We start from the raw sequence: 17,823 nt of genomic DNA, 5'->3' as shown, positions 1-17,823 counted from the left end.
GTTTTCCACCATTAGCTTTACTGGGACAGGACATCATCACCCTTACTGCTGCCAGCACGCTTTGAATACCCCAGATGTCAAGGTAAATGGAAAGTCAGGAGTTACATAGACTGCAGGATCCAGCCTTTGGAAATGCAGATTTGTTAACAATAATTTTGCCTTTTAAAAGGAAAAGAAAACACACCGCTACTAAACTAGAAGTAGTATTTCTTCAAATGTAAATGTACAAATAGTCTCACATCCATTCCCATTCTTTTCCTTTTTACTATCAATGGATATTTTGACCAGTTCAATAATGTCAGCATTCAAGGAAAACAAATTAGAACCTAATTGTAATTTAACTAGAGACCTAAAAGAGCAAAACCAACAATGAAAATGGCAGAGACGATGGGATCCACAGTAAGATGAGACATGCAATTAGCTACATTAAATAGCCAAAATGAAAGCAATGGAAACCACCACTCCCACTTTTAAAGACACTTAAAATTCTCTTTGTAGACATTTTGTAATAAGCCCTCCCTATCCTACTTCAAATACCACAGTACTATCCATAATTTTAGTGGCATAATTTATCAGTCTTGGCCAAATTCACTCCCTGTATAGCTGAAACAGAAAAAGACTAAGGTTGGTATTTGAATTTACTGTATTTATAAAAAACAGATTATCTCTTTTTCATAGGGCAACTGACAATATATTGCAACCATGGAACTTCCTTTCTTAACATAATGCCACAATCAGACAATGATGCCAAGGGTTAGGACTGGACCAGCCACAAGACAAAGAACAGATACTCTTTATTAACCCCTCTCCATTCCCAAAGAGAAAGGGAGTAAGGGAGAGAGACATGGTTTGGGAAAGAAAACTAAACCACCTTTAATGAAACAGTAACAGGGGAGGAACTGGGCAAGGCCAAGACTGGAGTCAGCAACAGATGTGTAATGGACTCAGGAGCTGGATTTGGGAACACATGGATTATGACTGAAGGCTGAACAGTGTCTCCTTAGATACTGGTCACTGAAGAAGAGAGCTGAACCCTCACAGTCCCTCCCCAGCTTTATAGTGAACATGACATATATGGAATGCAATACCTTGTTGATGAGCTTTGAGTACCCTGTCCTGTCTGCCCCTCCCTGGAGGAGTGACCTCTTAACTTCACAGCACCCCAATGTGGTACAAAAATTTAGCAGTGACCTTGGATTCTATGGAAGCAATTATGAACAAGAGCCTTTTTGCATACCAAGCCTTTGTACTAACTCTAAACATGGAGCACTATCACTGCTAGAAGCTGGCACTGTCTGCAAAAATACGCCATTAACTTCAGAAAGTGCAGTCACTTAGAGAGACTTAGCTGAAAAGTAAAATTGCTGAACAGAATTAGTTCTAGCTCAAATCAGGACAAATGAAGACCATACACACATTTAAATACTAATTTTGAATCTTAGGTTACTTGTTGCACAATGCTTAGTCCACAGCAGTGCTATTAGTACTGAAGCTACACTTCCTTCCTGCTGCTCATTCCCACTACTGCACTACTCTCATCTTGTTGCTGCAGCCTGTGGCCTTACTTGTTTAGAAAACCATTCTGTTAAAAAGTAGCAGTAATTGCACTTAAAAAGAGAAGCAGCATTACACATGACACTCATTCCCTGCTGCCATATGCTTTTAAAGCCTTTTGGTGCCATGCTGTGCAATGCGTCAAATTAAGAAACTATTTCTTTTTTGTCATTTGAGGGAGCTGGAGTTTCTTTTAGAAGTAGATTTCACCAGTATGTCCACTGAAGACAATGAATCTGTGTTCACTTTTACTACATAGCAATAAGCCAAGCAGTGTTGGTCATCACCAAAACATAGAATCATGGAATCATTAAGGTTGGAAAAGACCTCTGAGATCAACAAGTCCAACAGTCAACCCAACACTACCATGACCACTAGACCATGTCCTGAAGTACCACATCCACACATATTTTGAACTCTTTCAGGGGCGGTGACCCCACCACCTCCCAGGGCAGCCTGTTGCAATGCTACATCACTCAGTAAAGAAATTCTTCCTAATATCTAATCTAAGCCTCCCCTGAAACAACTTAACCTTATTTCCTTTCATCTTATCCCTAAGTTACTTGGGAGAAGAAACCAATACCCACCTCCCTACAACCTCCTTTCAGGTAGTTGTAAAGCACAACAAGGACTCCCCTCAGCCTCTTCTTCTCCAAGCTAAACAATACCAGTTCCCTCAGCTTCTCCTCATCAGACACGTTCCCCAGAGCCTTCAACAGCTTTGTTGCCCTCCTCTGGACCTGCTCCAGCACCTCAATGTCTTTCTTATACTATGGCATGTAAAACTGAACCCAGTACTCAAGCTGAGGCCTCACCAGTGCCGAGTACAGTGGCACAATCACCTCCCTGCTCCTGCTGGACACTCAGTTTTCGATCCAGGCCAGGATGCTGTTGGCCTTCTTGGCCACCTGGGCACACCGTGGACTCATGTTCAGCCAGCTATCCACCAGCAGCCCCAGATCCTTTTCTGCCAGGCAGAATATGTTCATTACTTCATCAAACCCAGGAAGATATGTGATTTATATTTAAAATCATTCTTCATCACACTGTGCCAGGGCAAGGTTCAAGAGAAATTGTTCTCATTAATTGTTTTGTTTATTATGTGTAGCCTAAATTTTGATAAAATTGACTTTCAACTTTATCTGACAGATACATATTTCTTTAACGACAGAAACCTTCCTATACAATCACTATAAGGCTATACGATCACTTAACTATTTTTGAGCATAAATTACGTTTGTTTTGAAGACTGATTTTCTAGACACTTTCTTGCTCTTTCTGAAAATTTCCGTCTACTTCTTGTGTTCCTCTGTTGGTGTTCCTCAAGGCGCAATTCTAGTGCGAGTTCTGTTTAATACATTTGTCAATGATCTAGATGCAGGACTAGAATGCACCACTAGCAAATTTGCTGCTAATACCAAACTGGGAGCTGCTGTTGACTTTCTCAAAGGATGAGAGCCCTTGCAGAGGGATGTGGATAGACGGGAGCACTGGACAATCATCAGTGACATCAAAGTGACAAGCTGAACTGCAGATTCTGCACCTGGAACAGAGAAATGCCAGGCACAGGTATAAATTAGGAGAGAAGTGGCTGGAGAGCAGCCCTGGAGAGAGGGATTTGGAGGCACTGGTTGATAGCAGTGTGCCCTGGCAGCCAAGAGTGTAAATCCTATCCTGAGGTGTATCAAATGTAACACAACCAGACAGTCTGGAAAGGGGATCATCCTGCTGTATTGAGCATTGTTGTGACCTCACCTGGAGTACTGTGTGCAGTTCTGGGCCCCACAATTTAATACAACTGTGAAGGTTCTTGAATGTGGCCAGAGAAACGCAAAAAAAATAGTGAAAGTGATGGGAGGAATGTGCTGTGAGGAATGGCTAAGGACTTTCAGTTGTTTAGTTTGGAGAAAAGGAGGATGAGGGTTGACCTCACTGCTCTTTCATAGCTTCCTGAGGAGAGGAATTGGAGACAGAGGTGCTAACCTGGGATTCAGTGACAGGCATGGTTTCAAGTTGTCCAGGGAGGTTTAGGAAACAGTTTTTAAACCAGGGGAGGTTTAGGAAACATTTCTTTACCAAGAGGGTGCTCAAACCCTGGAACAGGCTTCCTATAGAGGTGGCTGATGGCCCAAGCCTGTCAGTATTTAAGAGGCATTTGGATAATGCTGGTCAGCTGCTCAGGCAGTTGGACAAGATGATCATTGTGGGTTCCTCCAACTCAAATATTCTGGTTTATTCTCTTCTCTGATCCCAAGCTTTTGGGTTTTCAAGATGATCTATGTGACACCAAGTACTGTGTGAATAGGGAGTAATAGCCACCTGAGTAAAAAGTTGTTCATGTGAAAGATCTGTTTCTCCAAGCTTTTCAGTTCTAAGTTTTGGCTGGGGACTTTTATTTAGGGTCTAAAGAAAGGGAACTTAATTTCACCTCTATTCTAAACAGCATTTAAGCACATATATCAATTAATTACACAGGTAATACAGTTGTTTTTATGCTATTTTGCAGAAAGAATAGGATAATAATTTTAACATTTAAAATTATATTCTGCATAAAAGATACCCTTGCATTTTTAGCAATAAGCAGTAAGAGATTCCAGGCAAAACTAACCACATATACATTTGAAATGCTAAATGACAACAAGAATTAGACATTCATTTATTTGAACATGTGATCAGTCATACATTTATCCTATTCTGCTCTTAATAAGGTCAAATTAATTATTTATGAAACCATTCTGACTAACAATTAAATGTACAGTACCATTCCCACCACAACTCTAACTTACACTACTCAAAGGAATGATAATCAGTTTGTGTAGTAGTAACGTGAACATAGGCAGACATTAGAGTAAGATAGTTATGAAGTCTATGATTGTAGACTCCTCCTTCAATTTACTTTGTTTGCCAAATAAAATACTGCCTTATACTCTTACACAGCTGTTAATGACTAAGGCTATTTCCCTGGGGTTAAAAAATTCAACAATCTGATCCCAGTATATATATCTAGAATCCTACAATGTGCAGCCTTTATATGACAGTCTACTGATTTGGAAGTTATTAACTTTTCTTGCTAGTTTATGTCTTAGTGTTTATTAAAATTCATATTTGTAACAAGTTTATTGCAAATATTAATAGTATGCATAATAGTTTCATATTTGTATAGCATAGACATAGCAAATGCCTATCCTAAATCCACTTTGAAAAAGACTGCCTTCCTCTTAGAAAAAAGAAGTAGTACTTTTTCATGATTCAGCTAATTAACTAATGATTCAAGTAACAAAAATTCATGATTCAGTTAATTAACTAATGATTCAATTAACACCAAGGATTTATAGTAAGTTGATCTGAGGAGATAAAGACATAAAGAAAATCATCAGCAGAAGTTTACCTGCTGAAGTTTTGTGATTAATCTAGGTATCCTAGAATTTATTTTCTTTATCTGTTTGAATTCTCAAAACACACTCCACCAGTGGCAAAGCAAGCAACCTCTGGTGGTATCTTAAAATTGAATACATTGTTGTATCGTGTTCAGAAAAGACGGCTCCTTTCTCTATCTCCACAGCCAGCTCCTAACCACAATGACTTTTATCTGCTTCCTTTGCACTTTTAAGCTTTAAAGGAAGGGAAATTCGAAAGGAGCTTTCACCATGTGCTCCACTATGAAGGAACTACTAATTCATCATATGCATAGAAGAAAGACTAAATTGGAACAGCTCACTAAGTCCTGGGTACTTGTGACAACTGTGCTTACCTAAATAACATGTATACACATCATAAACTAACCTGAAGCTATAGGACAAACGGACTCAAGACTTTCAAAAATGGGATGGTTTCACTTTTTTAGGACGCCACAAACATGCATCATTTACAGTGCTTTCAATTATGTTTCAGGATAGAGTATTCATGTATATCACACTGTTTTCTGAAACTTATCCCAGAGGTTGTGTTAGGCAGACAGGATTCCCCAGGAAGAAGACTCTTGAAAATGAAATAGTATTGAACACAGTCAGAGAATTCAGGCCTAGCCTTTAGACCTGTAAGAATAAAATCTAGAAGATTTGCATTCCTCACAACAGAGAAAGCAGTAGCAGCCCCTGTAAACAGGCTCTACAAAATTTTGCTCGGAGGAAAAGAAAGAGTACTACGAAGAGAGACAGAAAAAAAGATACTTTTTAAAAGTCTGTCGGAATGAAATAAGGTAAATATGCAGGAAGAGAAGAACACAAAAAGATGTAAAATAAGTGTGGTATTCTACACTTGCTGAACTTAAAAGAATGCTAATAAACACAAAAAAAAAACTTAGATAAAAGCTGTATTTTCCTAATATTGGTTAATTTGTAAATTTAACATCCATGTTTAATATACATAACAGATACTGGTCAAAATATGTGCTGCAAATGCATAAGGCATTCATACTGACTAATGCATACAGTATGTTCTCTAGAAAAAAGACTATATGGAGTCAACACAGGGCAAAAAAGCAAACCTAACAGCTGCAGATTGGAAAAATAAAAAAAAAAAATTATTTTGGAGTGTTGGTCAGATTACTTTCTCCTCAGATTTGCAAATGAACCATTGCTGCCCATGTTTATCTTCCTTGCTGCAAGTTCCCAAACATATCGTCAAACTGACCAATTCAGCACCTCTTCCCTGGATCGTCTAGTTGTATACCTCATCTGTACAGTATCTATTTTCAAAGAGATCCTAAACATTTTTTTCTCTGTGGTCATTTTCCTCATATTTGGTAGCTTGAAGGAAAACGGAAAAATCCCTTGTTAAGCTGATTATAAGGACTTCCAAAACAGATAAATTTCACCTAACGCTGAAAACCACATATAAATACATTGGAATTACTCACACCAGAAAATCAGAACTGAGAAGCTAGAAGGAAAGTTTAATTCAGATTATTATTAAAACCAAATCTGGAAAACATTTACGGCAAGACAGGCTTAAAAGAGAGGTCCAGTGGCCATTTTCAAACATGGTCTCTGCCTAAGACATTGCACTGGAGCAGCCAGGCGCTCAAAAAGGCAGAGAAAGACTATCTATTTCGGTCAAATTGCTAGGCTGAAACTGAAAGAGGGAAAACCCACAGGGCTCCACAGTGCTGATGGAGAAACCAAAGCAGGAGGAAAAGTGTTGGAGATAGAGGTTTATAAAGGCACAAGCTCCCCAAAATCCTACAAACATCCCACCTCTATAGTTACTTTGTACCACTTAAAAGGCTTTTTTAGCAGTAGTAATGATTAACCATTCTTGTGACTCAATTGAAAGAGTTAAAAAAAATATTATCTGCCTTCTTGTATCTGGAAATGTATAGCTTTTTCACTGTACTCAGTTGAAGAAGTCGTGTCTTTCCAGTATAAGAGTTCTGACCAAATGATCCTTTGTAGCAAAAAAATTTGTACAGCTTCCATTTTTGGTCTATGCTAAATAAAAATTACCATAAAAGTTGGAAAATGGAGGAGGGAAAAGTTCTTCTCTGGAGAAAGAGATCAATAAATAAAATCTCACCTCTAACTGTTTTCCAAATGATAACTCCTCCACCTTTAATGGACCATTTAAATATTTGTTACTTTTTGTTCTAAAAATAGTTATACTACTTCCTCTAAAATTATATTATCGGGGTGTAATATTTACTGTTATCCTTCTCCCTCCACTATCTATGACACATTTTGGGTAGGCACCATCCTCCCTTTAAAGTTAAGAGCAAATTTTGCACACTGTGCTTACTACTAGGAATAATAATTGTGATAATGCATTATAGCCATAATAATTTCACTTATATTTTTATGCATACTGATGTTTGCACTAAAATAGGATAAATTTCTGAAATAGCATGAGTGGAGACCTCCTATTGCAGGTAATGACTGACGAATGACAACTGGAACTGCAGATCAGCCATAAAACTTGTTAGAAAACAAGACTGAGAGACAGGAGCCTCTGACTGGCTGACAACCACAACACATTTATTACTAGAAACTATATGAATTTTTTAAGCTTGTAATATTAAATATGTTGATTAGATCATCCTGGTCTATCACAAGAACAGTCCTTAGGTATTTACACATAGGAAAAAAAAATTGGAATTTGGATTGGATTTAATTATTGATGTGATAATCCAATTTTCTAGTTAGTCTTTTAAACACAGCTGCCTCTTCTTTAATAATGGCTGCCAATAAATCAATCAGACAACTTTTTCATACAGGTTTCAGCAAGTACATTCCTGTCAAATAGACATCTAGCTAGGGTAGATCACTTCTTGTTCAATGCAATCACAATTTATACTTGAGCAATCCACATATATTCACATGAAAATGGTCATTTTTGAAAGCTGTTTATCTACTTAATATCTTCTATAGAAAACCATATCATCTACACATTTGTGTTTTATTGAAAAAATTATTATTATTATCTAGAGAAGTAGTTTAATAGGCCAGAAAAGGATATAATGTGAAGAAGCAATGAAATCAATAGAAACAAAATGAGTAAAGAAAATGGTAACAGATGTTCTTCGTGCACACCAACATAAACCACTACATGTTGGAATAACTTTGATAGTGCACACTTAGTAGTATTTGGCTATAAAAACACTGCTATTGCCTGCTATACCTTAAGCAGGGCACCTTTCATGTATGAACATTTGACAGAAATTAAAATGAATGAAATGTTACAAACAAAATACTATCTCTCTATTAAACCCAAAGCACAACTCAGAACTACATTAAATCATATATAAAACAAAGTGAAGATAGACTTAAAGTAAAAAGTCTCTGAGTCTCTTTTATTGAATTCTGTATAAACCAAATAGTATACATGGTGAAAATTAAGAGTTTTAAATTTCATTTCCAAGACAGTTAACAAAATAGACTTATTTTACACATTCGATTCCTAATCTGAAACTGTTTTGTTTGTTTCCTTCAACCTAAACTAGATGTATCATAATTAGATAAACAGCAATAATATAATTAATTTGCTTGTTACAGAAGCTAATAATTTGGTCAGTGAGGGTGGATAACAACAAAACAAATGAAGTTATCAGTTGAAAAGAGTAAACAGAACTAATACTTTTATGATAAAAGTAAAGGGAGTTTGTGATGACCACGTGTTAGTAAGTAAATTCTTATTAATTTCTATACCCTTTCTCTCCATATGAAATTTCTCCAAACCAATTCTGAATTTGGGATTATTTTCTGAGTATTATACTAGTAAACCAGCTTGAGTACATATGATTTTGAAGACTCCAATAAATTATCTGTACAAGAATGAAAAACATTACGATAGTAAAAATCAAATGAGGATCACATGTGAAACAAGCTCTAACTATCTAAGGTGCAGTCCAAATAAAATATTACATTGCTCTATTTTGCATAGCTTAATAATGCCCCTTAATAAAAACAGACTTGTTGCTTTAAAATTATAGTTGCATCTGAACCTTTTGTGTTTCAATTGACTCTTGAATCTGAACTATACACACCAAGAATCTAAAACTATAAAATCTAAAAGTGTCTTGTGTTCCACTTCCTCTGCAAAAAATGTACTTCTGATATATTCTAATGTATCATGCTTACAGAACTATACTATAGAAAATAAATAGCACCCTAAAAAGCAGAGGAAACTATTACGGCATTAAAGGTGCAATTTAATAATAGTAATTTAATTAGCAGTATTTTTTTTTCTACTCTTAAAGGCAAGCTGATATACCATTTTTTTTTAATTGAGTCATGAAGCATGAGAACGGTGTTGCTGTAGGTATGAACCTTAGATTTTGTTAAATTTCAGCAAATTTTACTTTTAATTTGGGGGAAAAAAATCAAAACCATTTTTAAATTTCAAAATACTGCATGGAGTTTTGATATTCCTGTTTTCTTTCTTTTAAATTTAAAATACACCCACAGATTTTATGTTCAAATATTCAAATAATTCTGGAATATTGAAATTTGAAGTAAGTCTACTATTCTTCATTTGTGTTTACTGCATGCTTTGAAGCCTCACTTGATTTCACATTCAGTTAAGTATTTCCACTGACTGAATTCTGTTGTCAGTGAATAGAACAAAAATTATAGAATCATGTGCAAAACACAAAAAATGCATTTGTTCTTATCTGGTTAAGGAGAAAACTAGCATGATCTCTAGAAGAGGCAGTATTCGTATTTAACAGTAGAGCAATTTTAAACAACTAAGAAAACAGGAACATCATTGCCGTTTAGGTGTTTAAAGAAACATCAATTTTCAAATTTCATTCCATCTAGAAGACTACTCCTTACTTCTGTGTATAGAAAACCATTTTGCCTATGCTTGGCAATCAAAGCGAGCTGGAAAATTGCATTAAATACCTTTTAAATAAATAAAGTGAGAGAGTACTTTAGAGGAAAAATGAAAACAGTGAAGTTAAAATCTTGATTTTAATGAAACAAATCTGAAAGACGAATGCTGCTTTTTCAGAAACTCCTTTTCTATTAAAGTCATGTAAAATACAAACAACTGTTACTATACACTCTTATTTTGTAACTTAAATACAAAATTTTGTGTTGCTAGCTGAAAGCTCCCACTGTAATGCTAATTTTTATAGTATTCACGAATTATGACTCTTGAGATTTTTCTTCTCAGAAAATAATACTACAGTTTTTCAGTAAGTTAATAGTATTTTACATTGTACAAAAATTTTGTATTTATCCATACCAACCATCTTACAAATAAAAATAATAAGATTTTATCAGATCATCGAAATTATCCAATAAATCTTCATCATAATTCCAAATAGAAGAATATTAGACTTTTACTTGCTACATTGGTTTCTAAAAATAAAGATCCCTAATTTCACTGCTCATTTCAGTAGTGATGAATCTGTATCAATAACGATGCTTTCTCTCCTTTACTATATTTTTCAGTTCTTCCTACTCTCTGTTTCACAGTTCTCTTCCGCATCACTTACAAACCTCTACATCCAAACCAGAACAGGGAAGAATTAGGTCAAAGTATTCATTAGGGCTATGCAGCACAGTTGGACTAGGTAGGTAGGAACCCCTTTTCCTAATTGAAATAAGGGCTGATCAGAGAAGCTCTTAAGGGAAAGTGCTGTGTTTGTTTCAGTGTTCAAGATATTATCTATCACAGTTGTAACAGAATGCGTTGTAAAACACTTCCACAACAAGCTTTTAATCTGGAACAGACTTTGGAGACTGGTACTAAGAACAAGGTGTTAAAAGGTAATAACCTCAGTATTCTGAACAATTGGAAATATTTTTAGATAAGCTAGAAAACCTACACTAATATCAAGCAAACAAACAAAAAAAAAATGCAGGGAAGTTACAGATACTTATCTGTACATTATTTATCTCCATATTATTTAATATCTACATCTAACACAGTTACACCAAACAACACTGTGTTTTTCTTATGTTTTCAGAAAAAAATACAAAGGGTTAAAGGAGTTTGGTTTAGTTCCCAACCTGACAAATACTCAGCTCAGACAAACTACTATGTGAGAAATCCCAAAGCCTTCACTGATATTATCTTAACGCCAAAATTTAACCCATGAAATACAAGTATTTGCAAGCTGTCAAGGAGAAGGTCTCCTTTCATGTTTAAGTTTTCACAGCGTTCTTACTCCTGTATCTTATTTACACGTATATATTTATTATTTCACAAAAAGTGCTACGTAGTACTTATTCCGACAACATAATACTGCTATACATTGTGTCACAACAAGGTGCCAGTCTACAAGAACATTCGAGCAACTAAGACACTGGTCTCAAAGACTTTGTGTCAGTCTGAAATACTTACTGTCGCTGGGGAGGCCCGCGTTGTATGAGTCACTGAATGACCAGAATTTTCCATTGAATTGCCAATCAGATAGGTTCCTCCTGAGCTGCTAATGAGTTGTCCTCCTGTGACACCCATCTGAATCCCTCCAGTGCCCACCATGCTATGAGATGAGACCACTGTTGTCACCTGTGCAGAACTTCCTTGAGTATCAAAATAATTTCCGCCAGTGTTTTGGCTGTACATCTGGGTTTCTGTGTAAGGATAAGTCGTCGATCGGCTTCAAGAAAAGAAAACAAAAGGAGAAGGAATTATTTGTGTAGTACATTTAGCTGAGGGAAATGTTATAATTCTAAAAATGTATGTACAATAGCTATAACCAAATTAAGTAAGATTGGCCTCCTCAGAAAGTAAAAATTAAGTCCAAGCACTAAATAACTAATTCAATGTTAAACCGAGTATCCACCAAACCTTAGAGAAAAAAATTTCAATCTTACCTTAAGAGACGGAGAGAAGGGAGTTCTGACAAAAATTGAGAAGACAAGCAGAAAGAGCTCATCCAATTATTAATATATTGCAAAGCAATTTATAAAGCTTCCAGCTCTTTTAACTTTTTTTCAACCTAACACTACAATTTGCATTTTAGTCAGATGTAACACGTTTTGCATCCTGTGTGTTTTGCAAAACTACAAAGAATTCACACAAACGTCAGCCAAGAGAGTCCAGTGTTCAAGTACCCTATGTTATCTAGTGCTTTTAAATTCATTAAAGCTCTTGGCCAAAGTTTGGAATTCTGAGTTCACTGGTATTTTGGGAAATGCAGTTATTTTTAAAGGGTGAATTCAAAATGGAACATGAATTCATGTTATGATAAAAAAACCTGCCCCCTGTATTTAAGAAATAAAGCCAAAACAGAACTATGATTTGTGAAAAGGGCAAAAAGATGAAAGAAGTTAAACATATGCAACAGTAACATTTTTTAAGCACTTTCAACTAAGATAAACTTATGCCTCATTAACCAGTTTACCCTAATAAACTGTTCAGCCACTGAAACCTTTTATCATAAGTTTCATATTCTTAATCACTTCTCTTGAATCATTACTCTTCATAGTTATGATCTCTTGATAGTTTTTGAACGTGTATTTGTTCCCATGCACTAAACTTAACCTTTAAATCACTGTATTTTAAAGCTGTTAAATAAATAGTATTCATTATTTTGAAGACCATATTCCTCCTTTTGGTAAAAGTATTTGGAAATCTTATCCTGTTTCTTGACTGCTACAGCTTTGTATCTTGGCAGGCATGATAACAGAAAGGCAAAAAGGTAAAAAACAGTCAGTTGATGCAACCACTACTTTTCCTATTTAACCATAAAAAATCTGTAATGTTGCTTGTAACCAACAGGCAACACCATTTAGAAATTGAAAGTTGTCCATTAACTTGGAGCTGCACATGCTGAGAGGCACTTAGGCCAAGTAAATACGTTTTAGAAGTATTACGCTTCAGAGAACACAGAGTTGCGTAAGTCTCCAATTCCTTTAGTAGTCAAACAAAACACAAAATTATGCAACACCATGCAACTAAATGAGTTCAAGAAAAAAAAATTAAGACACTTTTGTCCAAAAACACAAGAGAAGGAAGCAGCATCCACATTTTATGTAATAAAGTGGCTGCTAATACATCTATCCAGGAACTTGAACTCAGGCTGGTTTGTTTGGGTTTTTTTCCCCCTTTTATCTAGCCAGGGATTAGTTTCTTACCAATATATAGAAAAGGTCATGGCAATTCACAGTTAATTACTTTTTTTAAATTATGAAAACTTACACAAGATTAATTAGTTAGTAAACAATGGACCCTGAGATAATGATTCCTCCTTTAGATTCAGAAAACCATTGCTTCCAAATAACTGAAGAACATATAGCACCTTATTGAAAATCAATGTCAGAACTTCTGTTGTATTAACTATGTTTACAACAGTTTCTGCCTTCCTCTCCAGAGAGTTTCAGAAACTCCAAAACTTTAGTTTTAAAATCCTAAATGTCTCATAAGCCTCATGCTACTTTATTTGCTCTCACCCTTCCTTAAACTACTTAAACATTTTTCTTTTTGAGTCTTTCAGAAGCCTCAAGATCAGCTGCAAGAAACTCGAAATTAATCTAAAAGAAATGCCTTGCAGTCTACTGAAAACAAAGCAAAACAGTTCTTTTAGGGACTAATGCTCGAGCAGAGAGTTAATCTGTTAACATTTCATTTAGAGAGCTAAAATCTATTGATATTTGCCTTGTAATAACCTGTTCATCTGTCTGGGTATCGTGCAGGTCTTGATTAATCTGTTTTATCAAGATAAGGTATCATGTTACCTTGTGATACCACTGTGATACTGTTTATCTTGTGATGAGCAAGGTAACCACTACCAGAGTTGGTGTTGCACCTGTCCCAGAATCACACCATGTGCAAAATGCAAACAGTGCTATGCAGCAGAGGACAATTTAGGAAAATGTAGTGATGGAAGCTCAGAGGGAACAATTCAATTAAATGATCGTCAAGAGATTGAATACCAATTTCTCCCAAAACAGGAAAGAAGAACCTGGTATCTGGATCAGGTATCAGTAAGGAAAGGAGCAAAAGGACAAGGCCATTGTTGACAGTAAAAATAGGTATAGCTAGAAGAAAAAGACTGTCCAAAAGATGTGAGAACAAACCTCACCTGCAGAAGTGGAATTGAAGATGCAGTTCTTTGAAGCAATGCAAACCCTAGAGAGGCTAAAAATTTCACTAGAAAATGAAGTCACAGATTTGGTGTGGGATAGGTAGAGAAAAGGAAACGCTAGTTGCTTCTACCTTGTTTAGATCTTTATCATGTACAGTCTCTAAATAAAGATTGATTTTATCAGAACACCTACATCTGCTTGTAACAGTACTCCATATCAATGGATTAAGAGCAATCACAGGGGTACACCAATGGGTCACATTCCAAGATAAACACTCTTTCCTTTGTTCCAACAACCAGCAGGTTCCTGTAGAATACCTGATCGTTGGAGATGATTAAGCACTTTTAACCATAGAGATCAACAAGGTAATTAAAAGTGAGATAAACCCAGTATTATTACATGCAATAATAACTGCAACTTAGCCAAGAGCATTTTAACCTAACAAAAATACAAACTACTTCCATTAATCTGGAAATTAAAAATGCAGCTGAATGAGATAAGGTTTTGGAAAGCAATGACTCAAAGGTTTTAAGGTCATTGTACATGGGAACATGACCCCTCAACATAAAACTGTAGAAAAGCCGAAAATATGTTCTCTCCTTTAGACACACACAAAGGACAACTTGAAACAAGGAAGTGAGCACTTGTAGCACAAACTTGTCATACATTCTCAGATAATCCAAAAAGTATCATATAGTCAGTTCTTGCCCATTGCAAAGGTTGTAAAAGCTCTCCTAGCTCATCTTTTCTTCAACAGCTGCATATAAAGATAATCTAGGGACTAACCTGTGTGTAATAAGTGTCTTCTGGTCACACTGGTGACACACTGTGGCTTGAGATACAAGGTAGGCAGTAGAATCTAATAGTTCTTTCTATCGAAATACTGTGAAAGTCAGTGTTTACTAGACTGTGGCATGAGAAAGTTCATCATAGCTACTAACAAGTTTGAAGTCTAAGTAGTTAGACTGCAGAATCCTAGTTTCCAGAAGGCTGTGCAAGCTAGATGATGTCTATCCTACAGGCTAATTTTACACAGTCAGACAGTCACACACTACGTGAATTCAATTTAGATTAAGCAACCCCAGAATGTGTGTTCAATATTGAGATTTCACACTGGAAATTAATGAGACTGGCACAAGTTAGACTAGGATTGCAAGGTACAAATAGTTCAAAGCACCACCCCAACATTCCTTACACACACTTTATAATGATTTGCAAAATATAATGCTAGAAATAAAACACATGGGGCTGTGGTATAAAGTTGTCAGAAAATTCTATTCTGTAGTACATGACAGGAGAATTTCTAAGTTCAGTAAACCCCAGCATTACCACACAAATTAACTGTACTGTCTTGTGCAATATTACACGCTAACATAATGTTACTGAGTTTAACATCTAGACACAATTCTGTCTCTTCAGCACTCTGACATTTTGAAAAAAGGAGACAGAAACAACAGCACAGAAAAAGTAAACCTTATCGTGGTCCTCAGTTTTCAATATGCACATGCACATACGGGATATAACTTATCCCCAGCTATGCCTATCACTTGGTTCGATCCAAATGTTAAGAATCTGATCTACTGACTACTACCAATCACTGTTCCTGCCATCCCATCATGTCTCAGTAATTTACACAGGCTGATCATGGCCCCAAATTTTCTTTGAGGAAGTAGCTGATAGGACAGATTTACCTTTCCATATTTATATTTGCCTACAAAATATCACCTACTGATACTCTGGTTTTATTCATGTCTTAGAAATGTGTGCCTTGTTGAAAGCTTTTTTTCCATCACTCTGTGTTTTAGTTAAAAAAAAAAAAAAATCTAAACCAAATGGATTTATTTCTTTTTCCAGGAACTGAGAAGTGAAGAGTGTTCTTGAATAAAAATTGTCAAATCAGATTAGAAGTCCAGACAAGTTAACACAAGTGCAATTTGTGGTGTGTTTTGTTTTGTTTGTTTCTTTGTTTGTTTGTTTTATATTAGGTTTAACTTGACATTATATTCCAGCAACTTCCATGTCTTGCAAAATACATAATTAACCACTGAATTCTTATCACTAACTGTAGGAATCTACTTGGAAAATTCCATTCTTGGATGAACGTAAATCTATTTTTTTACTTGAAAACGTATATCCTGCCTTTCCACAAAGAAATCTACTCCTGTAACCAGAATATTGATTCAGTGTTTTTTAATAACAGATAAAATTCCAATGAAGCAATAACCTTCTTCCACAAAAGCTATCTCAACAGACCTAAACACACAGATGGAAGAACTGATAATACATTGTCATTGTTTCCTTTTTTCAATACCCCTTTATCAAATGGAACTGCTAAAACCAAAAATAAAACCCTGCATTATGAAAAGGCAATTAATATATCTATAACCAGAGAATTAAAATTTAAAGGAAGAAATTTCCTCTGTAATAGTGAATAGCTAACCTGCTTTATGCATACACATTTTCTTTATATGGATAATTTAAAATATGTCGGCCAGAAAAAGCTTTATAATATTTACCTAAAAGAGTGTTGCATTATTCCATATAAAGATATTTTATCTGTCACGTTCGAAAATTAAGGTAAATATGTTACTGACATGCATTCATTATCAATAAAAAAGAACTGATGTAATCAACAGTAAGTTCAAGATCTTTTGTGACATAGAAATAGAGCAATAAAAGTACACAGTGCACAACTGCAGGAGAACTCTGCAAACTGTGGAATGAAGTAAATGGAAACGGAGGAGAAATCTTACATTTTCAGTACCTGTAAGACAGATGGATAATGGAATCTTAGATACAACCCTCTAAAAATTCTCATGAAGTATTGCAGACCTGTAGTCCAAGAAATATGGTATTGCCACTTACAGGAACATGTCACAGGGTTTGTACCAAATCTGCAAGACCTCAAGACTTGGGCTTGCTAGGCTTCTTTTGTCTAGACTCATCTGTGCTAGCTTAGAGCTCTATTCTAGCTTAGCTGTAACAGCAACTGTTGAAAAATCAGATAGATGGTAATTTATCTGTTTTGTTTCTTAGCTTTCTACAACTCTGTGGTATAAAATGTATCATTAAAATGCTGATACATTGCTCTAGCAGACTAATATCGAACAACTGTTCTGTTAAAAGAAGCTATGACCCTAGATGAAAAATCTAGCAAAGAGAGTCATGACTGTGGAACAACAGTGTTCAAGAAGCACCCAGCAAATGAAAACCACACCATATATAGTAAATTCAGATGTAATATGGAAATGGAAACCAATGAAGAATGAATAAGATGTAGACTGTGCTAGAAAACATATAAAAAATAGCTGCAAGTGGACCCAGTGTGAATGGAGAGCTCTCCACCATTCATCGTACTTCTCCAGGAAGAACACCTCTGATGGTGGTAACTTGCTGTAACCCTTTCTCAGATGGAAGCCATTGACCTTAATATGCAGAGGGGTGCTGAAAGATTAAGCATAATCCCAGAGAAAAAGGCATATATACTAGGAAGTACTAGGAGGATAACAACTTTTAACTGTATTGATGATAATTCTTTGACCTGACAGTTAAGATTTCAATGACCATAAGAGTAAATTCTTGGGTTTGCATACAAGGTGTGTTTTGCCCACATAAACCACACAAATTGTAGTACAACGTACTGATGAAGAATGAGGTTTGGACACAACAGCAGTAGCCATTTTTAGACAATTCCAGCAGTTAAAACCCCCTTTTGCCACACCAGAATTACTGGGTAACTGGCTATTTTTGATTAATGCATTACAATTTATGTAAGATGAAAGTTCATTCCTAG

The 17,823-nt window shown here is 35.7% G+C and overlaps 1 protein-coding gene across 2 annotated transcripts in view; it reads right to left on the bottom strand.

Annotated features, from left to right (window-relative positions):
- Positions 1-17,823, bottom strand: part of RFX3 (regulatory factor X, 3 (influences HLA class II expression)) — a 54,779-nt gene that overhangs the window by 26,185 nt on the left and 10,771 nt on the right. For both annotated transcript variants that reach the window (XM_008948233.1, XM_008948234.1), the window contains exon 3: positions 11,341-11,599. In XM_008948233.1, the coding sequence (XP_008946481.1) occupies positions 11,341-11,599 (259 nt within the window). The remainder of the gene's footprint in view (positions 1-11,340; positions 11,600-17,823) is intronic.

The sequence above is a fragment of the Merops nubicus genome, unplaced genomic scaffold (genome assembly GCF_000691845.1).
Source record: "Merops nubicus isolate BGI_N331 unplaced genomic scaffold, ASM69184v1 scaffold22029, whole genome shotgun sequence".
In the NCBI taxonomy this organism is placed as follows: domain Eukaryota; kingdom Metazoa; phylum Chordata; class Aves; order Coraciiformes; family Meropidae; genus Merops; species Merops nubicus.
Note: the sequence above shows the minus strand (reverse complement) of the source record. Positions and strands in the feature narration are given on the sequence as shown.